Source organism: Piliocolobus tephrosceles, chromosome 6, assembly GCF_002776525.5.
Source record: "Piliocolobus tephrosceles isolate RC106 chromosome 6, ASM277652v3, whole genome shotgun sequence".
NCBI classification, from domain to species: domain Eukaryota; kingdom Metazoa; phylum Chordata; class Mammalia; order Primates; family Cercopithecidae; genus Piliocolobus; species Piliocolobus tephrosceles.
In genome coordinates, this window is record NC_045439.1 from 110,820,327 (window position 1) to 110,843,498 (window position 23,172).

The 23,172-nt window shown below is 40.7% G+C and overlaps 1 protein-coding gene across 3 annotated transcripts in view; it reads left to right on the top strand.

Moving 5' to 3' along the window:
• PYGO1 (pygopus family PHD finger 1) overlaps window positions 1-23,172 on the top strand; it is a 47,378-nt gene that overhangs the window by 15,337 nt on the left and 8,869 nt on the right. For all 3 annotated transcript variants that reach the window (XM_023228647.2, XM_031935713.1, XM_023228648.2), the window contains exon 2: window positions 21,986-22,071. In XM_023228647.2, coding sequence (XP_023084415.1) covers window positions 21,986-22,071 — 86 coding nt within the window. The remainder of the gene's footprint in view (window positions 1-21,985; window positions 22,072-23,172) is intronic.

Sequence of the window (23,172 nt, forward strand, 5' to 3'; positions counted from 1 at the left end):
GCCCAGGCTGGAGTGCAGTGGCTGGATCTCAGCTCACTGCAAGCTCCACCTCCCAGGTTCACGCCATTCTCCTGCCTCAGCCTCCCGAGTAGCTGGGACTACAGGCGCCCGCCACCTCGCCCGGCTAGTTTTTTGTATTTTTTAGTTGAGACGGGGTTTCACCGTGTTCGCCAGGATGGTCTCGATCTCCTGACCTCGTGATCCACCCGTCTCGGCCTCCCAAAGTGCTGGGATTACAGGCTTGAGCCACCGCGCCCGGCCAATCAAGTCTTTTATGTTATCTGTTAAGGCTTCCACTCAACAGTAGCCTATTTTAGTAGTTAAATTTTAGGGTAATCAAAAGTTATACATGGACTTTTGACTGCACAGAAGATCAGAGTTTCTAACACCTGCATTATTCAAGAATCAACTATATCACAATGTATATAGTTCAAGGATCAACTATATCCATCCATTGTTGACAGATGCTTATGTTGTTTCTATGTCTTGGCTCTTGTGAATAATGTTGCAACAAACATGGGAGTACACACAACCCTCTGATATACTGATTTCATTTCCTTTGGATGTATATCCAGAAGTTGGATTACTGGATCATAATGTAGTTCTATTTTTAATGTCTTGAGGAACTTCCAAACTTCTCTTTAATGACTGTACCAACTTACATTCCCACCAGCAGTGGATGAGGTTTCCCTTTCCTCCACATCCTCACCAACACTTACTATCTCTTGCCTTTTTTTTTTTTTTCTTTTTTGAGATGAAGTCTTGCTCTGTTGCCCAGGCTGGAGTGCAGTGGCACAGTCTTGGCTCACTGCAACCTCTGCCTCCCAGGCTTGAGTGATTCTCTTGCCTCAGCCTCCTGAGTAGCTGGGATTATAGGTGCCTGCCACCATGCCTGGCTAATTTTTTGTATTTTTAGTAGAGACAGAGTTTTACCATGTTGGCCAGGCTGGTCTTGAACTGCTGACCTTGTGGTACACCCGCCTCGACCTCCTATAGTGCTGGGATTACAGACATGAGCCACCGTGCCCAGCCTTTTATTATTGTTATTATTATTTTTTATTTTTTATTTAAAGACAGGGTCTCACTATGTTGACCTTGGCTGGTCTTGAACTCCTGACCTCAAGTGATCCTCCTACCTTGGCCTCCCAATGTGCTGGGATTACAGACATTAGCTACCACACCTGGCTTTTTTTTTTTTCTTTGTCTTTTTGATAATACATCCTAACAACTGTGAGGTTATTTCTCATTGTGGTTTTGATTTGATTTCCCTGATGAGTAGTGATGTTGAGCACCTTTTCAGGTACCCGTTGGCCATTTTTATGTATTCTTTGGGAAAATGTATATTTAGGTCTTTTCTCCATTGATTAAGCATTGTTTTTGCTTTTGGATGAGTATCTATATATTTTTGGTATTAACTCCTTAAGAGGAATATGATTTGCCAATATTTTCTCCCATTTTTGTAGGCTGCCTTTTCATTTTGTTTTCTTTTCTGTGCAGAAGCTTTTTAGTTTGAGGTATTCCCACTTGTTTATTTCTGCTTTTGTTGCTTGTGCTTTTGGTCATATCCCAAAAATCATTGCCAAGACCAATGTCAAGGAAGTTTTTTCTTCTGTTTTCTTCCAGGAGTGTTACAATTTCAGGTCTTACATTTAAATCTTTAGTCCATTTCAAGTTAATTTTTATGAGTAGTTATAAGATAGGCATCTAGTTTCATTCATCTGCATATGGATGTTCAGTTTTTCCAGCACCATTTGTTGGAGGGACTAGACTATCCTTTCCCCTTTTTGTACTCTTGGTACCCTTGCCACATATTAATAATGTATTTGTTGGTTTATTTCTGGACTCTTGATTGTGTTCCATGGTGAATGTGTGTGTTTTTATGCCGATATTACTGCAGCTTTGCAATGTAGTATGAAATCAGGAAGTGATTTTTTGTTCACTTATTTCTCAAGATTGCTTAGGCTATTCAGAAACTTTTGTGATTCCATATGAATTTTAGAATTTTTTTTTCTTTTTTTGTGGAAAATGCCATTGGAATTTTGATGGAGATTATATTGACTATATAGATAAAACTCTTTTTTTTTTTTTTTTTTTGAGACGGAGTCTCGCTCTGTCGCCCAGGCTGGAGTGCAGTGGCCGGACCTCAGCTCACTGCAAGCTCTGCCTCCCAGGTTTACGCCATTCTCCTGCCTCAGCCTCCCGAGTGGCTGGGACTACAGGTGCCTGCCACCTTGCCCGGCTAGTTTTTTGTATTTTTTTAGTAGAGACGGGGTTTCACCGTGTTAGCCAGGATGGTCTCGATCTCCTGACCTCGTGATCAGCCAGTCTCGGCCTCCCAAAGTGCTGGGATTACAGGCTTGAGCCACCGCAGCCGGCCAGATAAAAACTCTTTAAAAACCCTATTGAGGGACACAGAGGAAGACTTCTAATAAATGGAATAGTATTCCCTGTTGTGGCTAGCCATCTGGAACAAAATAATATTGTTTTTTATCTCACATTATCCCCAAATAAATTCCAAATGGAGTAAAGATATAACATAAAAATATGGCCATAGTTTGAAAAAAACAGCTTGATGGTTCCTTAAAAAATTGAAAATAGGATGTATTAGTCCAGTCACAGAAAGACAAATACTGGATGATTTCACACTGCTGATAAAGACATACCCAAGATGGGATGATTTATAAATAAAAAGAGGTTTAATGGGCTTACAGTTCCACATGGCTAGAGGGGCCTGACAATCATGTGGAATGCAAGGAAGGAGCAAGTCACATCTTACGTGGATGGTGGCAAGCAAAGAGAGAGCATGTGCAGGGAAACTCTGTTTTTAAAACCATCAGATCTCATGAGACTTATTCACTATCATAAAAACAGCATAGGAAAGACCTGCCCTCATGATTCAGTTACCTCTCACATGGGAATTCAAGGTGAGATTTGGGTAGGGACACAGCCACACCATATCATAGGATAAACTATCCAACAATTTCACTTCTGTGTATATATCCGAAAGAGTTGAGAATAGAGTCTCAAAGAGGTATTATAACATGTTTGTTATTAACATTAGTCACAGTAGCTAAAAGGTAGAAACAACTGAGGTATCCATCTACAGGTAAATGGATAAACAGAATGTAGTATGTACATACTATATGTGGATTATTATTCAGCCACGAAAAGGAAGGAAATTCTGACACATGCTATCGTACCTTGAGAACATTATGCGTAATGAAATAAGTCAGTCACAGAAAGACAAGTATTGGATGATTCTACTTGTGTAAAAGATCTACAGTAGTCAAATTCGTAAAAGCTGAAAGTAGATGGGAATCCCAGGGGATGGGGAAGTTGATGGGGATCATAGGGGTGGAGAAGGGGAAAATGGGGAGATGTTGCTCGATGGATATAGTTTCAGTTTTACAAGATGAAGACATTCTGGAGGTTGGTTGTGCAGTAATGTGAATATACTTAATACCACTGAACTGTATACTTTAAGATGGTAAACTATATGTGTTTTACTGCAATTAAAAACTAAAATTAAAAAAATTAAGCCATAAAAATATTAGTAAAAAAACCTGAATTATTTTTTATTCTCTAAAAATGAGACATAAGCATAAGACAAAGCCCAGAATTTAAAAAATAAAATATTGATGCATTTTATTACATAAAATTATTTTTTTTAATTGTAGATAGCCTTATAGAGGAAACTGGGTACAGCATATGTGCAGATTCTCTTTACTATCTTCACATTTTTATAAATGTAAAAATCTAAAATTTTAAATATGTTGAAAATTTTATAACAAGAAATCAAAACATAATAACTTGACAAAAGTATTTACAGTTTAAATATGTTCAGTATTTTTTTTTAGTATATGAAGAGCTTCTATAAATCACTAAGAAGAGGATCAAACACTCAGTAGAAAAATGGCAAGGAATATTAGCTCCCAAGTGATTCTAACATGCAGCGAAGCTTGAAAATGGCTAGTTTAGATATTTTTGATAAATCAGAGTAAAATTTGAAAAAAAAGTTTCTTAAAAACAAAAGCAGGCTCCTTTTTCTCCGAGATGGCAGATTAGAGGCTTTTGGCATGCCTCAGCTACCTGGAAATAGCAAGATAGTACATAAAGATCAACTCGGTGAGCTTTAATTCAAAAAGGAAAATGAGTATCCAATGGAATTGTGAAGGATACCCTCAATCCCAGAGAGGAGAACACCGGCAAACAGCTCCCATAATGGCATCCAGTTGATAAAAGTAAGTGAGGCCTAAGTATGTGAGAGAGGTAGAGAGCCCGACTTGCTGACTCACCTTTCCACTGGGGATCTGGGCAACCCAGGTGGAGGGAAAGCACTTTGTTTCTCCCAAGCCCTGGAGCTAACTTGGGTAAAATCTTGCAGACACTATGAGGGAAAAACACTGGGAAGAGCTGCAGACATATTCCTAGACCCTGAGAGTAGCATGCCATTTTAAATCTGGGTGTGTACAAAATCAGGAATTCCTTGGTGACCTGGCAGTGTGGCTATATAGACATTTCAGTCTTAGGCTAGAGATTGGAGTGCCTACTGTGGAGTGGTAGGTATGTCTACAGGACCCCAATGGCAGGCACAGCCACCGTCCATCAACCACAGAATATACATTCTTCTCATCTGCACATGAACTTACTCTAAGATTGACCACATGCTTGGCTGTAAAGCAAGTCTCAGTAAATTCAAAAAAATCGAAATCATACCAACTGTACTCTTGGACCACAGTGGAATAAATGTAGAAAGAAGTACTAAGAAGATCTCTCAAAATCACACAATTGCATGGAAATTGAACAACTTGCTCTTGAATAACTTTTGGGTAATGAAATGACATTTGGGTAATGAAATCAAGGCGGAAATTTAAAAAATTCTTTGAAACAAATGAAAACAGAGGCACAATATACCAAAATATCTGGGATGCAGTGACAGCAGTATTAAAAGGAACATATGTAGCTCTGAACACTACCTCAAAGAGTTAGAAAGATCTCAAATTAATGATCTAACATCACACCTAGAAGAACTAGAAAAACAAGAACAAAGTAACCTGAAGGCTAGCAGGAGAAATGAAATAACTAAAATCAGAGCTGAACTGAACAAATTGAGACACCAAAATCCATACAAAGTATCAATGAAACAAACATACACGCTGGGATCAGATGAATTTATAGCTGAATTCTGCCAGAAATTCTAAAAGAGAACAACTGGTACCAGTTATACTACTATTCTAAAAAATTGAGGAGGAGGAACTCCTTCCTTACTCATTCTATGAAGCCGGCATCATTCCAATACCAAAACCTGGCAAGGACACAATGAAAAAAAGAAAACTACAGGCCAGTATCCCTGATGAACATAGATGTAAACATACTCAACAAAATACTAGCAAACCAAATTCAATAGCACATCCAAAAGTTAATTCACCATGATTAAGTAGGTTTCAGTCCTGGGATGCAAGGTTGGTTCAACATAAACCAGTAAGTGTGATTCCCCACATGAACAGAATTAAACATAAAAATCATATAATCATCTTAATAAACATGAAAAAAGCTTTTGATAAAATCCAACATCCTATCATGATAAAAACTCTCAGCAAACTAGGCATCGAAGGGACATACCTCCAAGTAATAAGAGCCCTCTATGACAAACCCACAGCCAACATCATACTGAATAGGCAGAAACTGGAATTCCCCTTGAGAACTGGAACAAGACAAGAATACCCACTCTCATGACTCCTGTTCAACACAGTACTGGAAGTGTTAGAGCATTCAGGCAAGAGAAAGAAATAAAAGGCATCCAATTAGGAAAAGAAGCCAAACTATTTCTCTTTGCTGACAATATGATTCTGTACTTAGAGCATGCTAAGGACTCCATCAAAAGGCTATTATAATTTATAAACAATTTTAGCAAGATTTCAGGATACAAAATCAACATTCAAAAACCAGTACCATTTCGATATACCAGTAATATACAAGCTGAGAGCGACATCAAGAAAGCAATCCTATTTACACACAGACATACACACACACCACCTAGGAAATATGTCTGACCATTGAGGTGAAATATCTCTACAAGGAGAACTGAAAAACACTGATAAAATAAACCATAGATGACACAAACAAATGGAAAAACATTCCATGCTCATGAATTGAAGGAATCAATATCATTAAAATAGCCACACTGCTCAAAGCAGTCTACATGTTCAACACTATTTCTATTAAACCACAATGGAATTTTTCACAGAATTGGAAAGAACTGTGTTAAAATTCATATGGAACCGAAAAAGAGTCCAAATAGCCAAATCAATCCTAAGCAAAAAGAACAAAGTTGGAGGCATCACATTACTTCAAATATAAGGCTGCAGTATCAAAAACAGCATGGTACTTGTACGAAAACAGACATTTAGACCAGTAGAATAGAATAGAGAACCTAGAAATAAAGCCACATACCTGCAGCCATCTGATCTTTGACAAAATTGAGAAAAACAAGCAATAGTGAAAGGCTCAGTAAATGGTGCTGGGATAGCTGGCTAGCCGTATGTAGAAGAATGAAAATGGACCCATACTTATCACCATGTACAATAATTAAGATGGATTATAGATTTAAATCTAAAGCCTCAAACTGTAACAATCCTAAAATACCTAGGAAACACCATTCTGGACATCAGTCTTGTGAAAGAATATATGACAACGTCTTGAAAGCAATTGTAACAAAAACAAAAATTGACAAGTAGGAGCTAATTAAACTAGAGAGCTTCTGCATAGCAAAAGAAACAACAGAGCAAACAGACAACCTACGGAATGGGAGAATATATTCACAAACTGTGCATCTGACAAAGGTCTAATATCCACAATTTATAAGGAACTTAAACCATTGAACAAGCCAAAAACAACCCCATTAAAAATGGGCAAAAGGGAGTTTGAGACCAGCTTGGGCAACAAAGACCCTGTCTCTATAAAAAACACAGAAATTAGCCAGGTATTGTGGCACATGCTTGTGGTCCCACATACGCAGGCAGCTGAGGCGGGAGAATCTCTTGAGCCCAGGAGTTTGAGGCTGCAGTTAGCTGTCCTCACAGCCCTGCACCCAGCCTGGGTGACAGAGCCAGATCCTGTCTCAAAGAAAAGAAAAAAGGTGGGCCGAAGACATGAATAGATACTTCTCAAAAGAAGCCATGTAAGTGGCCAAGAAACATGAAGCAATATTCATCATCACTAATCGTCAGAGAAATGCAAATCAAAACCACAGTAAGATACCATCTCACATCAGTCAGAATGGCTATTTTTAAAAAGTCAAAGAATGGCCGGGCATGGGTGGCTCATGCCTGTAATCCCAGCACTTTGGGAGGCTGAGGTGGGTGGATTGCTTGAGCCCACGAGTTCGAGATCAGTCTGGACAGCATGGCAAAACCCTGTCTCTACTCAAAATACAAAATATTAGCTGGATATGGCAGCCCACACCTGTAGTCTTAGTTACCTGGTATGCTGAGGTGGGAGGATCACCTCACCCCAGGAGGGCAAGGCTGTAGTGAGCTGTGATCATGCCACTGCACTCCATCTTGGGCAATAGAGTGAGACCTTGTCTCAAAAAACAAAACAAAAAAACATCAAAATCAGATGTTGATAAGGCCTGTGGAGAAAAGGGAATGCACATAGACTGTTGGTGAGAATATAAATTAGTCACTGTGGAAAGCAGTTTGGAGCTTTCTCAAATAAATTAAAACAGAACTACTGTTCAACCCAGCTATGCCGTTACTGGATATATACCCCAAAGGAAACAAATTGTTCTACTAAAAAGACACATAATTGCATGTACATAGCACCACTATTCACAGTCGCAACAACATGGAATCAACCTAGGTGCCCATCAGTGGTGGACTGGATAAAGACTATGGTGGTACATATACACCATGGAATATAAACAACCATAAAAAAGGAATGAAATCATGTTTTTTTTTTTTTTTTTTGGTAGCAATATGAATGCAGCTGGAGGCCGTTATCCTAAGCAAATTAACATAGGAAGAGAAAATCAAATACTGCATGTTCTTACTTGTGAGTGGGAGCTAAACATTGGTTACTCGTGGACATAAAGATGGTAACAGTAGACCCTGGGGACTACTGAGGGGCAGTGCAATTAGGGGCAGGGTTTGAAAAACTGCTCAGCACCTGGGTGATAGGATCATTTCGTACCCCAAACCTCAGCATCATACAATATACCCAGGTAACATACCTGCACAGGTACTCCCCGAATCAAAAATAAAAGTTGAACATAAAAGCCAGATGCGGTGGCTCACACCTGTAATCCCAGCACTTTGGGAGGCCGAGGCAGGCGGATCACGAGGTCAGGAGTTCGAGACTAGCTTGGCCAACATGGTAGAACCCTGTCTCTACTAAAAATACAAAAATTAGCTGGGCGTGGTGGCGCGTGCCTATAATCCCAGCTACTCGGGAGGCTAAAGCAGGAGAATCTCTTGAACCAAGGAGTTGGAGGTTGCAGTGAGGCAAGACGTGCCACTGCACTCCAGCCTGGTGACAGAGCGAGACTCCATCTCAAGAAAAGAAAAAAAATGGCAAAGGACATACATGGAAAAGGAAATAAATATGATTTTTTTTTTTTTTTTTTTTTTTTGAGATGGAGTCTTGCTCTGCAAGCACCGCCTCCTGGGTTCAAGCGATTCTCATGCCTCACCCTCCCAAGTAGCTGGAACTACAGGTGCCCGCCACCAGCCTGGCTAATTTTATTTTTAGTAGAGATGGAGTTTCAGCATATTGGTCCAGCTAGTCTCGAACTCCTGATCTGCCCGCCTCTGCCTCCCAAAGTGCTAGGATTACAGGCATGAGCCACTGTGCCTGTCCAAAATACATATGATTTTTGAATATACATTATAGAGAAATGAAAGTTTATACATGGTAAGATGTAGGGAAAAGAAAGATCAGACTGTTACTATGACTGTGTAGAAAAGGAAGACATAAGAAACTCCATTTTGACCTGTACCCTGAACAATTGTTTTGCCCTGAGATGCTGTTAATCTGTAACTTTGCCCCAACCTTGAGCTCACAGGAACATGTATTGTATGGAAGCAAAGTTTAAGGGATCTAGGGCTGTGCAGGATGTGCCTTGTTAACAATATGTTTACAGGCAGTATGCTGGGTAAAGTCTTCGCCATTCTCCATTCTTGAGTAACCAGGGGCACAATGCACTGCGGAAAGCCCCAGGGACCTCTGCCCAGGAAAGCCGGGTATTGTCCAAGGTTTCTCCCCACGGAGATATTCTGAGATATGGCCTCATGGGATGGGAAAGAACTGACCGTCCTCCAGCCCGACACCCGTGAAGGGTCTGTTTTGGAGGACTAGTAAAAGAGGAAGGCCTCTGTCTCCTGCCTGCCCCTGGGAACTGAATGTTTCAGTATAAAACCTGATTGTACATTTGTTCTATTCTAGGATAGGAGAAAAACCGCCCTGTGGCGGGAGGTGAGGCAATGCTGCTCTGTTACTCTTTACTCCACTGAGATGTTTGGGTAGAGAAAAGCATAAATCTGGCCCACGTGCACATCCAGGCATAATACCTTCCCTTGAACTTATTTGTGACATAGATTCCGTTTCTCACATGTTTTCTTCCTGACCTTCTTCCCACTGTTACCCTGTTCTCCTGCCACATTCCCCTTGCTGAGATAGTGAAAACAGTAATCAATAAATACTGATGGAACTCAGAGACTGGTGCCGGTGCGGGTCTTCCATATTCTGAGCACCGGTCCTCTGGGCCCACTGTTCTTTCTCTATACTTTGTCTCTGTGGCTTATTTCTTTTCTCAGTCTCTTGTCCCACCTGACGAGAAATACCCACAGGTGTGGAGGGGCTGGCCCCCTTCAGTAAGGTAAATGAAAGTGAATGAAAATATGACCATTTTGCATCCTCTGGTAAATCAGTGGACCTAGGCTTTGATTATCAGTGGTGGTTTATGTAGGGAAAGAATTCTAAGATGACCACCAAGAAGTCCTATCCTGCTAGTGTACCTCCCTGTGTAATGCTCAGTACTGTGAATTTGATGGATTTTAATCCCTTGATTGGGCTATATCATATGGCACAGTTCACCTTGAGATAGGGAGATTAACTGGGTGGACCTGATCTAATTACATGAACCTTCTAAGAGCAAAGGGTTCTCTATGGCTGGTTCAAGAAGAAATCAGAGACTTGAAGCACAACGATTTGATACACATTGAAAGCAGAAAGAGTCATGAATCAAGGAATGTGGGTGGTCTCTAGGAGATAAGAGCTGACAGCCAGCAGGGAAAGCAGAATGTTAATCCTACAACCACAGGAAACTGAAGCCGGCTACAGACAAGAACGATGAACTTGTAAGCAGATTTCCCTCAGAGCCTCAAGACAAGAACTCACCCTACTGATACCCTGATATCCGGAGCAGAGAACCCCGCCCAATTTCTGATTTTTTAACTACAGACTGAGAGATTATAAATGGTTTTAAAATTTATTTTTAATTCAGATAAAATTCATATGATGTAAAATTCACCATTTAAACTATCTTAGAGTATACATTTCAGTGGTTTTTAGTACGGTACTAAAAAGTCACTACTTTCTTTGTTTCTGTCTTTTGCCACACTTGTGCCTTGCATGGCCCCGGGACATGCATGGGCACCAGAAACCCTGGGCTGCAGAGCTGCTCCACGTCTCTGTTCTGGCCACTAGGAGCAGAGGAGCTCTGAGCAGTCAAAGCGTTCGAGGACTTTACCCACCACTTTCTAATTCTGTATTACTTTCCATTGCCTCAGAAAGATACCATGTAACACCCAATTCCCTCCCTTTCCTAGTGGGCTGGCAACTACTAATCTGTTTTTTGTCTCTAAAGATTTTCTGATTCTGGACATTTCCTATAAATGGAATCATGCAACATGTGGCTTTTTGTGTCTGGCTTTTTTTACTTAGCATAACATTTTCAAGGTTCATCCATGTTGTAGCATGTATCAATACTTCATTCCTTTTTATAACTGAGTAATGTTTCGTTGTATAGATATACCATTTTGTATATCCATTCACTCGTTGATGGATATTTGGGTTGTTTCTACTTTTTTGGCTATTACAAATAATACTGCTAAAAACGTTGTACAAGTTTTTGTGCAGAGAAATTTTCAGTTGTCTTGGATATATACCTAGGAGAGGAATTGCTGGATCATATGGTAACTTTATGTTTTACATTTTTAAGGAACTGCCAAACTTTTCCACGGTGGCTGTACCATTTTACATTCCTGCCTGCAAAGTATGAGAGTTCCAGTTTCTCCATATCTTTGCCAATGCTTGTTATTATTTGTCTTTTTGATGACAACCATCCAGTGTTATCTCATTGTGGTTTTAATTTGCATTTTTTATAATGACTGTTGGTGCTGAGCATCTTTTCATGTGTTTCTTGGCCATTTGTATATATTTGGAGAAATGTCTGTCAAAACCTTTGGCTGGGTGAGGGATAAAAGACTACACGTCGGGTACGGTGTACATGGCTCGGGTGATAGGTGCACCAAAATCTCAGAAATCTCCACTAAAGAATTTATTCGTGGCTGGGCGTGGTGGCTCACGTCTGTAATCCCAACACTTTGGGAGGCTGAGGCAGGCAGATGACAAGGTCAGGAGTTCGAGACCAGCCTGACTAAGAGATATGGTGAAACCACATCTCTACTAAAAATACAAAATTAGCTGGGCATGGTGGCGCACACCTATAATCCCAGCTACTCACAAGGCTAGGGCAGGAGAATCGCTTGAATCTGGGAGGCGGAGGTTGCAGTGAACTGAGATTGTGCCACTGCACTCCAGCTTGGGCGACAGAACGAGTCTCCCTCTCAAAAAAAAAAAAAAAAAAGAATTTATTCATGTAACCAACCAAACACCATATTGAAATAAAAGATACATTTGGGGAAGAAAAAAAAGAACAAAACAAAAACAAAACCTTTGGCCGTTTTTCAGTTAGGCTGTTTTCTTTGAGTTGTAAGAATTATTCATATATTCTGGATACTAGACTCTTATCAGAGTCTTATTATTTTCTCCCATTGTGTGGGTTGTCTTTTCACTTTTGTGATAGTGTTCTTTGATGAAAAACTTTCACCGAAAGTTTTTAATTTTGATGAAGTGCAATTTATGTTTTTTTCTTTTGTTTCTTGTGCTTTGGTGTTATAATTAAGAAACTTGGCTAATCCAAGGTCATGATGCTCTCCCTCCGGCTCCCCCTCTGACAGGCCCCAGTGTGTGTTGTTCCCCGCAATGTATCCATGTGTTCTCATTGTTCCACTCCCACTTGTAAGTGAGAACATGCAGTGTTTTTTTTGTTTGTTTTCTTTTTGCATTAGTTTGCTGAGGGTAACAGCTTACAGCTCCATCCATGTCTCTGCCAAGGACATGTTCTCATTCCTTTTTTTGACTGTATAGTATTTCATGGTGTGTATATACCACATTTTCTTTCTCATTGATGAGCATTTGGATTGATTCCATGTCTTTGTTGTGAATAGTGCTGCAGTGAACATATGCGTGGATTTTTTTTTTTTTTCTTTTGAGATGGAGTCTTGCTCTGTCGCTCAGGCTGGAGTGCAATGGCGCAATCTCAGCTTACTGCAACCTCTGCCTCCCAGGTTCAAGTGATTCTTCCACCTCAGCCTCCTGCGTAGCTGGGATTACAGGCACCCACCATCGTGCCCAGTTAATTTTTGTATTTTTGTAAAGACAGGGTTTCACCATGTTAGCCAGGCTTGTCTTGAACTCCTGACCTCAGGTGATCCACCTGCCTCATCCTCCCAAAGTGCTGGGATTACAGGCATGAGCCACCACACTCAGCCAGTGTGGATGTATTTTTATAGCAGAATGATTTATATTCCTTTGGGTCTATATCCAGGAAAGGGATTGCTGGGTCCAATGATATTTCTGCCTCTAGATCTTTGAGGAATCACCACATTGTCTTCCACAGTGGTTGAACTAATTTATTCTCCCACCAACAGTGTAAATGCGTTCCTTTCTCTCTGCAACTTCGCCAGCATCTGTTGCTTCTTGACTTTTATAATCGCCATTCTGACTGATGTGAGATGGTATCTCATTGTGGTTTTGATATGTATATCTCTAATGATCAGTGATGTTGAGCTTTTTTTCATGTTTGTTGGCTACATAAATGTCATTTTTTGAGAAGTATCTGTTCATGTCCTTTGCCTACTTTCTAATGGGGTTGGTCGTTTGTTTCTTGTAAATTTGTTTAAGTTCCTTGTAGACTCTGGATATTAGACCTTTGTCAGAAGGCAAAAATTTTCTCTTATTCTGTAGGTTGTCTGTTCACTCTGATGATAGTTTCTTTTGCTGCGTAGAAGCTCTGTAGTTTAGATCCCGTTTGTCAATTTTTGCATTTGTTGCAATTGCTTTTGGAGTTTTCACCATGAAATCTTTGCCCTTGCCTGTGTCCTGAATGATATTGCCTAGATTTTCTTTTAGGGTTTTTATCATTTTGGGTTTACATTTAAGTCTTAATCCATCCTGAGTTAGTTTTTATACAAGGTGTAAGGAAGGTGTATGGTTTAGCTTTGTGTCCCTATGCAAATCTCATCTTGAACTGTAAACCCCAGGTATTAAGGGAGGAAGCTGGTGGGAAGCAATTGGATTATGGGCGTGGTTTCCCCCATGCTATTATTGTGATATAGGTGAGTTCTCAGGAGATCTGATGGTTTTATAAGTGTTTGGCAAGTTCCTCCTTTGCTCCCTCTTCTTTCTCCTGCCACTTTGTGAAGAAGGTGCCTGCTTCCCCTTCTGCCATCCTTGTCTTGTGCCAGTTTTCAAGCAGAATGCTCCCAGCTTTTGTCCATTCAGTATGATAATTGGCTGTGGGTTTGTCATTTATGGTTATTATTATTTTTAGGTATATTTGTTCAATACCTAGTTTACTGAGTGTTCAACATGAAGTGGTGTTAAATTTTATTGAAGGCCTGTTCTGCATCTACTGAGATAATCGTGTGTTTTTTGTCTTAGTTCTGTTTATGAATTATACTTATTGATTTGCATCTGTTGAATCAAGCTTGCATTCTCAACGAGTAAGCCAAAATGATCATGGTGGGTAAGCTTTTTGATGTGCTGCTGGATTTGGTTTGCCAGTATTTTATTGAGGGTTTCTGCATCAATGTTCATCAGGAATATTGGCCTGAAGTTTTCTCTTTTTGCTGTATCTCTGCTGGGTTTTGTTATCAGGATGGTGCTAGCCTCATAAAAATGAGTTAGGGAGGAGTCCTTTCTTTTCATTTCTTTAGAACAGTTTCAGTTGTACCTCTGGTAGAATTCAGCTGAAAATCAGGTCCTGGGCTTCTTTGGGTTGGTAGGCTATTTATTACTGCCTCAATTTCAGAACTTGTTACTATTCTTCAATTCAGTTTCTTCCTGGGTCAGTCTTGGAAGGGCATATGTGCCTAGGAATTTATTTATTCCAGTTTTTTTTTTTTTTTTTTTTTTAGTATATGTACATAGAGGTGCTTATAATATTCTCTGATGGTTGTATTTCTGTATTGTATTTCTGTGAGATCAGTGGTGATATCCCCCTTTTCATTTCTGATTGTATCTATTTGATTCTTTTTTCTTCTTTATTAGTCTAGCTAGCAGTCTATTTTATTTTTTCAAATTACCAACCTGGATTTATTTATTTTTTCAAGGGTTTTTTGTGTCTCTGTCTCCTTCAGTTCTGCTCTGATTTTGCTTATTTCTTTTCTTCTGCTAGCTTTGGGGTTTGTTTGCCCTTGGTTCTCTAGTTCTTTTAGTTGTGATATTAGCTTGTTAACTTGAGATATTTCTAGCTTTTTGATGTGGGCATTTAGTGCTATAAATGTCCCTCTTAACACTGCTTTAGCTGCATCCCAGAGATTCTGGTACGTTGTCTCTTCTCATTCGTTTCAAAGAACTTCTTGATTTCTGTGTTAATTTCATTATTTACCCAGGAGTCATTCAGGAGCACGTTGTTCAGTTTTCATGTAGTTGTGTGGTTTTCAGTGAATTTCTTAGTTTTGAGTTCTAATTTGATTGCGCTGTGGTCTGAGAGACTGTTATGATTTCAGTTCTTTTGCATTTGCCAAGGAGTATTTTACTTCCGATTGTGATCAATTTTAGAGTAAGTGCCATGTGGTGATGAAAAGAATGTAAATCTTACTGTTTTTGGGTGGAAAATTCTGTATATGTCTATCAGGTCATCTTGACCCAGAGCTGAGTACAGGTCCTGAATATCTTTGTTAATTTTCTGTCTCAATGATCTGTCTAATATTGTCAGTAAAATGTTAAAGTCTCCCAATGTTATTTTGTGGGAGTCTGAGTCTCTTTGTGGGTCTCTAAGAACTTGCTGTATGAATCCGGGTGCTCCTGTGTTGGGTGCAGATGTATTTAGGATAGTTAGCTATTCTTGTTGAATTCAACTTTTTACCATTATGTAATGCCCTTTTTTGATCTCTGTTGGTTTAAAGTCTGTTTTGACAGAAACTAGTATTGCAACCCCTGCTTTTTTCTGTTTTTCATTTGCTTGATAAATTTTCCTCCATCCTTTTATTTTGAGCCTATGTGTGTCTTTGCACGTGAGATGCATCTCTCAAAGACAGCATAACGATGGGTCTTAACTCTTTATCCAGCTTGCCATTCTGTGTCTTTTAATTGGGGCATTTACTCCATTTATATTTAAGATTAATATTGTTATATGTGAATTTGATCCTGTCATCATAATGTTAGCTCGTTAATTTGCAGGCTTGTTTATATGGTTGCTTTATAGTGTCATTGGTCTTGTACCTCAGTGTTTTTGTACTGGCTAGTAGCAGTTTTTCCTTTCCATATTTAGTGCTTCCTTCAAGAGCTCTTGCAAGGCACCACCACCCAGTGGTGACAAATTCCCTCAGCATTTGCTTATCTGAAAACGATCTTATTCCTCTTTTGCTTAAAAGCTTAGTTTGGTTGGATATGAAATTCTTGGTTGGGAATTTTTTCTTTCAGAATGTTGAACATTGGCCCCCAATCCCTTGTGGCTTGTAAGGTTTCTGCTGAGAGGTCTACTGTTAGTCTGATTGGTTTCCCTTTGTAGGTGACCTGGCCTTTCTCTCTGGTGGCCCATAACATTTTTTTTTCATTTTGACCTCGGAGAATCTGATGATTATGTGTCTTGGTGTTGATCTCTTGTGCAGTATTTTACTGGGGTTCTCTGGATTTCCTGACTTTGAATGTTGGCCTATCTTGCTAGGTTGAGGATGTTCTCCTGGATAATATCCAGAAGTATGTTTTCCAGCTTGGTTCCATTCTCCCCCTCTTTTTCAGGGACACCAATGAGTTGTAGATTTATTCTCTACATAATTCCATATTCCTTGGAGATTTAGTTCATTCCTTTTTCTCTATTCTTGTCTGCCTCTCTTATTTCAGAATGATTATCTTTGAGCTCTGAGATTCTTTCCTTCACTTGGTCTATTCTGCTGTTGATACTTGTGATTGCATCGTGAGGTTGTCATGTTGTGTTTTTCAGCTCCATCAGGTCAGTTATATTCCTCTTTAAACTGGCTATTCTGGTTATCAGCACCTGTATTGTTTTATCATGATTCTTAACCTTCTTTGCATTGGGTTACAAGCATGCTTCTTTAGCTCAGTGAAATTCATTATTACTGACCTTCTGGCATCTACTTCTGTCAATTCAGCCAATCTCAGCCTCAGCCCAGTTCTTTTTTTTTTTTTTGACAGAGTCTTGCTCTGTTACCCAGACTGGAGTGCAGTGGTGCAATCTCAGCTCACTGCAAGCTCCACCTCCTGGGTTCATGTCATTCTCCCGCCTCAGCCTCCCGAGTAACAGGGACTACAGGTGCCTGCCACCACCCCCGGATAATTTTTTTTGTATTTTTAGTAGAGACAGGGTTTCACTGTGTCAGCCAGGATGGTCTCAATCTCCTGACTTCGTAATCCACCCACCTTGGCCTCCCAAAGTGCTGAGATTACAGGCTTGAGCCACCACGCCCAGCTGCCTCAGCCCTGTTCGGTGCCCTTGCTGGAGAAGTGTTGTGATCATTAGGAGGAGAAGAGGCAGTTTTTTTTTTGAGTTTTCAGCATTTTTGTGTTGATTCTTTTTCATCTTTTTGGGCTTATCTACCTTTGATCTTTGAGGTTGTTGACCTTGGATGGGTTTTTTGTGGCGTCTTTTTGTTGATATTGTTGTTGTCATTGCTTCTGTTTGTTTTTCTTTTAACATTCAGGCCACTCTTCTGTAGGACTGCTGCAGTTTGCTGGGGGTCTGCTCCTGACCCTAGTTGCCTCAATTTTTCCTGTACCTGGAGATATTACCAGTGAAGGCTGTGTAACAGCAAAGGTGGCAGCCTGCTCCTTCCTCTAGCAGCTCCATTTCAGGGCAGTCCTGACCTGTTGCTGGCTTGAGTGCTCCTGTAGGAGGTGTCTGGAGACTCTTGTTCAGAGGTTTTACCACTGTCTAGGGGCTGGGCACGGTAGCTCATACCTGTAATCCCAGTACTTTGGGAGGCCAAGGTGGTTGGATCACTTGAGATCAGGAGTTTGAGACCAGCCTGGCCAACATGGCAAAACCCCATCTGTACTAGAAAAAACAAAACAAAATTAATGGGGGTGGCAAGTGGTGGTGGTGGCAAGTGCCTGTAATTCCAGCCAATCAGGAGGCTGATGGGGGAGGATTGCTTGAGCCCAGGAGGCAGAGATTGCAGTGAGCCAAGGCCACGCCACTGCACTCCAGCCTGGGCAATGGAGTAGGACTCCTTCTCAGAAAAAAAAAAAGAAGCAATCTAGCTGCTTTTTGATAGAGCAAGTGTGCTGCACTGGGGGAATCCTTTGTCCAGACTGCCTAGACTCTTCAGAGCTAGCAGGCAGGAAACACTGAGTTGACTGAACTGCAGAGATAGCAGCTGCCGCTTTCCCCATGGGCTCCATGCTGGGGAGAGATCACAGTTCTGCCTGTATAACCCTGCCTGGAAATTCCCACAGGGAGGCCCTGCTCTGTGAGAAGGGATGGATCAGGGTCCCACTTAAGGAAGTAGTCTGGCCATGAGCTGGCACAGCAGCTGTGCTGCATTGTAGAGGACTCCCCTTTGTCCAGACTGCCTGGACTCCCCAGAGCCAGCAGGCTAGAACAGCGGAGTCAACTGAACTGCAGAGATGGTGGCCACCCCTTTCCCAGGAACTTGCTCTGTGTCAGCCAGTCTCCAGTCTGTTGCTGCTGGCTGGCTGGAATTCCAAGTCAATGGATCTTAACTTGGGAGGTGCCATGGAAGTGCGGCCTGCAGAACAATGCTGCTTGGCTCCCTGGATTCAGCCCTCTTCCTAGGCAATGTATGGGTGGATCTCCTGCCTTGCAGGATTCTTTTTCATCTTTGCAAGTATTTCTGGGGCTGGAGTATGTAAAACTCCTGGGTCTCTGTGTGTGCCTGAGTGGCTGCTCTCCTGAGACTGTGCATGCATAGCTCTGTTTATTGGACCCAAGGCCCTGGTGGCATGGGCTCACAAGGGGATCTCCTGATCCATGAGCTGCAAAGATCCGTGGGAGAAGCATTGTTTCCTGGATGGGGTCACACAATCACTCACTGCTTCCCTTGACTGGAGGTGGGGCCTTTTTTTTTGGCTCTGTGCCGCTCCTGGGTGGGCAGTTGCCCTACCCCATTTTTCTTCATTCTCTGTGGGTCAAGTTATTCACTTGGTCAGTCCCAGTGTGAGAACCTGGATATTTCAGTTGAAGGTGCTTTATTCACTCACCATTTTCATTCTTCTCCCTGAGAGCCATGGACCACATGGTTTGTTTTGTTTTGTTTTTTTGTTTTGTTTTTAAGACAGAGTCTTGCTCTGTTGCCCAGGCTAGAGTGCGGTGGTGCGATCTCAGCCTACTGGAACCTCTGCATCCCAGATTCAAGCAATTCTCCCCGCTTTAGGCCTCCCAAGTAGCTGGGATTATAGGTGCCTGCCATTACAGCTGGCTAATTTTTGTATTTTTAGTAGAGACGGGGTTTTGCTGTATTTGCCAGGCTGGTCTCGAACTCCTGACCTCAAGTGATCTGCCCGCCTCGGCCACCCAAAGTGTTGGGATTACCAGCGTGAGCCACTGTGCCTGGCCTGCAGCTTCTTCTAATCAGCCGTCTTTGCCCCTCCTTAGTATTAGATTTTTATCAAATGCTTTTCTGCTTCTGTTGAAATGATCATGTGTATTTCTTTTCATTCTATCAATATGGCATATTAAATTGATTTAATATGCTAAATCAACCTTCCATTTCTGGGAAAAATCCCACTTTGTCGTGATGTATTATCCTTTGAATATTCTGCTGCATTTGTTTTGCTAGTGTTTTGTTGAGAATTTTTGCATCTGTGTTCTTTTAGATGGGGTTTTGCTTTATTGCCCAGGATGGAGTGCACTGGCATGTTCACAGCTCACTGCAGCCTCCAACTCCTGAGCTCAAGAGATCCTCCCACCTCAGCCTCCTTAGTAGCTGGGACCACAGGCGTGTGCCACCATACCTGGCTAATTTTTTTAAAAATTTTAATTTTAATGCAGAGATGGAATCTCACTGTGTTTTCCAGGCTGGTCTCAAACTCTTCAGCTCTAGCAATCCCCCGCCTCAGCCTCTTAAAGTGTTGGGATTATAGGCATGAGCCACCATACTCGACCACATCTGTATTCTTAAGAGATGTTGGTTTGTAGTTTTTTTGTTTTTTTTCCCTTGTGATGTTTTTGGCTTTGGTATCAAAGTAATATTGGCCCAATAGAATGAGTTAGGAAGTGTTCCCTCTGCTTCTGTTTAAGTGGACATTGTTTTTTTGCAAGGCAAAAAACAGAAATCTGAATCTGATCAAGCGTATAGTCTAGACCAGGGATCCACAACCCCTGAGCCATGGACTGGTGCTAGTCCATGCCCTGTTAGGAGCCAGGCCACACAGCAAGAGGCGAGTGGCTGGTGAGCGAGCATTACTGCCTGAGCTCCGCCTCCTGACAGATCAGCAGCGGCATTAGATTCTCATAGGAGGGTGAACCCTGTTGTGGACTGTGCATGCAAGGGATCGAGATTGTGCGTTCCTTATGGGAATCTAATGCCTGATGATCTGAGGTGGAACAGTTTCATTCCACAACCATCCCCACCTCCCATCCCCCAACACTGGTCCCTGGTGTCAGAAAGGTTGGGGATCACTGGTCTAGACCCAATATCAATTTGTAGGAAATAAGGAGCATGTTAAACTATGTCTGTCAGCAAATATAATAAGCAAAATCCAGATATATCAAACATTCCAGGCTAGAAAACATAAATCACACCTGCAATTGAATGTAATATAGTTTGTAATATAATTTTATATAAGGAATTAAACAGGTGTTGAAAAACCAAAAAAGCAAAAAGTGAGGTAGCGTGGACAGTAACTGCAGGAAGCAACTTCCACATCTGGGACTTAGTAAACAAAGAAAAGAAGTTGGGGTTATGAGAACCCAGAGGATTGGAAGAGATAGAGCTTGGACTCAGACTTGGAGATTGAGGTGCTACCCAGCTGGTATTAATACCTCTGAGAGAACATGTTGCAGCTGGTTTGGGGAGTGGGATGAACTACCAGTGCCAGATAGAAGGCCTGTTGGGATGATAGAGATAAGAAGACTAAGCAGACAGGAGGAGCAGCAATTCCCTATCACCTCCCTTGGCCTTCAAGTATCCCTCTAGAGCTCCTGTTGGAAGACCCCAGCAAAAGAAAAATGTAGTTTGCAAAGTCCCAGTCCCAGTGTCACTAAGAGGGGTTGGAGCTAAAAGGCGATAGCTTAATAATTGGAACAATAATCAATCTGGTTCTTTCAGTTAATACATTGCAAGGAAAAAACAGTGATGGAGGGAAGTATATCAATTAAAAGACATGTCAAACCAGTTGTAATCTATTGACCATATTTGGATCGCAATCTAAACAAACCATACAGATATTATGAGATATTTGGATTGGGTATGAAATAATATGAAGGATTATTGTTAATTTCTATAGTGGCTAGAATGGCATTGTACTTTTTTTCAGTTCCTAGTTTTTAGAAATACATTCTGAAATATTTAAAATGATGTCTGAAATTTTCTTCAAAGTAGTACTGGATGGAGAGAGGTGAAGGTGGTGTTGAAAACACAAGATTGAACATGAATTGATGGTTATTAGGGCTGGCTGATAGGCATATGGGGTTAATTTTATTCTTCTCTGTACGTTGTATATGTTCAGAATTCTCCATAATAAAATGTTTCTTAGAGCTGAAAAAATTCGTTTCATAAACTTTCTCTAACCTCTTAAATTGATAGTCAAGCTTTTGCTTTCCTTGATCATATACTGTTGAGAAAGCAATATTTGGAAACGTTGTTGCATTTTTAACAATATCTTTAAGAATTAAAACACATATACCTTTGATGCCGTAATTCTGGTTCTAGGAACTACTTGTAAATCTCTCTGAAGGCATTTATACGTGGATTTTTGTTGGAAACAACTTAAACTCTCATCAATATGGGGGGGACTAGTTTATTGAATCATAGTGTAGTCACGCTATAGAATACTACTCAGTTATTAGAGAATAAAGAAGTTCTAAATAGAGTGATATGGAATGATCTCCAAGTAAGAAAGCATTTGTGTTCTTTCTGCCAAAAAAAAATATTATACTTGAATATATCTAGATTATCTTTGGAAAGGTAGACCAGAAACTAGTAATAGTGGTGGCCTCTGAGACAGGGAACCAGATAACTAAAGGTTTTAGAGTGAGAGAGAGAGACTTTGCTTTTTCACTGAAAGAATAATAAATATGGGAGTAGGGATGAATGGCTATATCTGGCTGAAACTATGGGAAAGACTTTTTTGAAAAATAAAGATAATGAAAGCTTAGTATTTCTCTTGTCTAACAAAAACAGAAAACATTAACAGGTAAATATAATAGATATTACTGTGAGATATAAAATAACTTCACTTACAAGTGGGAAATATTATCTGAATTTTTTTTTAGGTGGTGATAGTGGACTGGATGGGTTAGGAGGACCAGGTGTACAACTAGGAAGCCCAGATAAGAAAAAACGCAAGGCAAATACACAGGTAAACTGACATTTTCTTTAATAACAGTTTTTCTTTGCTAGTATGATCAGGCTGATGAGGTAAATTTAAACTTGGTCATAAGTTTTGTTTTCTATTCAAGCGATTGTACTTTCAATCATTCATTGTACTTTCAATCAATCATTCAAGTGATGGTACTTTCTTTTTTTTGAGGTAGATTCTTGCTCTGTTGCCAGGCTGGAGTGTAGTGGGGTGATCTCGACTCACTGCAACCTCCGCCTCGCAGGTTTAAGCAGTTCTCCTGACTCAGCCTCCCAAGTAGCTGGGATTACTAAAGGCAAGCGCCACCATGCCCAGCTAATTTTTGTATTTTTGGTAGAGACAGGGTCTCACCATGTTGGTCAAGATGGTCTCAATCTCTTCACCTTGTGATCCGCCTCAGCCTCCCAAAGTGCTAGGATTACAAGCATAATTACAACCGTGCCCGGCTGTACTTTTTTTTGTTGTTGTTTAAGTCTGTAACTAGTGGCTATTGTCGGACTATCGGCATAGAGAAGATATCGCAGAAAGGAAGTGTGGGCAAATTAAAATGCTTGTTCTTAAAGAGGCTGGGCGTGGTAGCTCACACCTATAATCCCAGCACTTTGGGAGGCCAAGGTGGGTGAATTACTTGAGGCTAGGAGTTTGAGACCAGACTGGTCAACATGGGGAAAGCCCCTCTCTACTAAAAATATAAAATCAGCCAGGTGTGGTGGCACACTCCTATAATCCCAGCTATTCGGGAGGCTGAGGCATGAGAATTGCTTGAACTTGGAAGGTAGAGGTTGCAGTGAGCTGAGATCGCACCACTGCCCTCCAGCCTTGGTGACACTGTGTGAGACTCTGTCTCAAAAAAAATTAAAATTAAAATGCTTGTTCTGAAATCTAATGTAAAAGTTTTTCAAGGGCATGAATGCCTGTAGTTCTATTAAAAGATTTAAAAATATATAGTAACAATTTTAACCTGAAGTAATTGTTCAACTATAATAGTAATTTAGTATTATGTGCATATCGCGAAGCAATCATGATGGAGGCCTTTGTTATAACTTTCGATTATAACAAGCAGTTATACATACAGGCTCTTATGGTTTTAATCTTTATAAA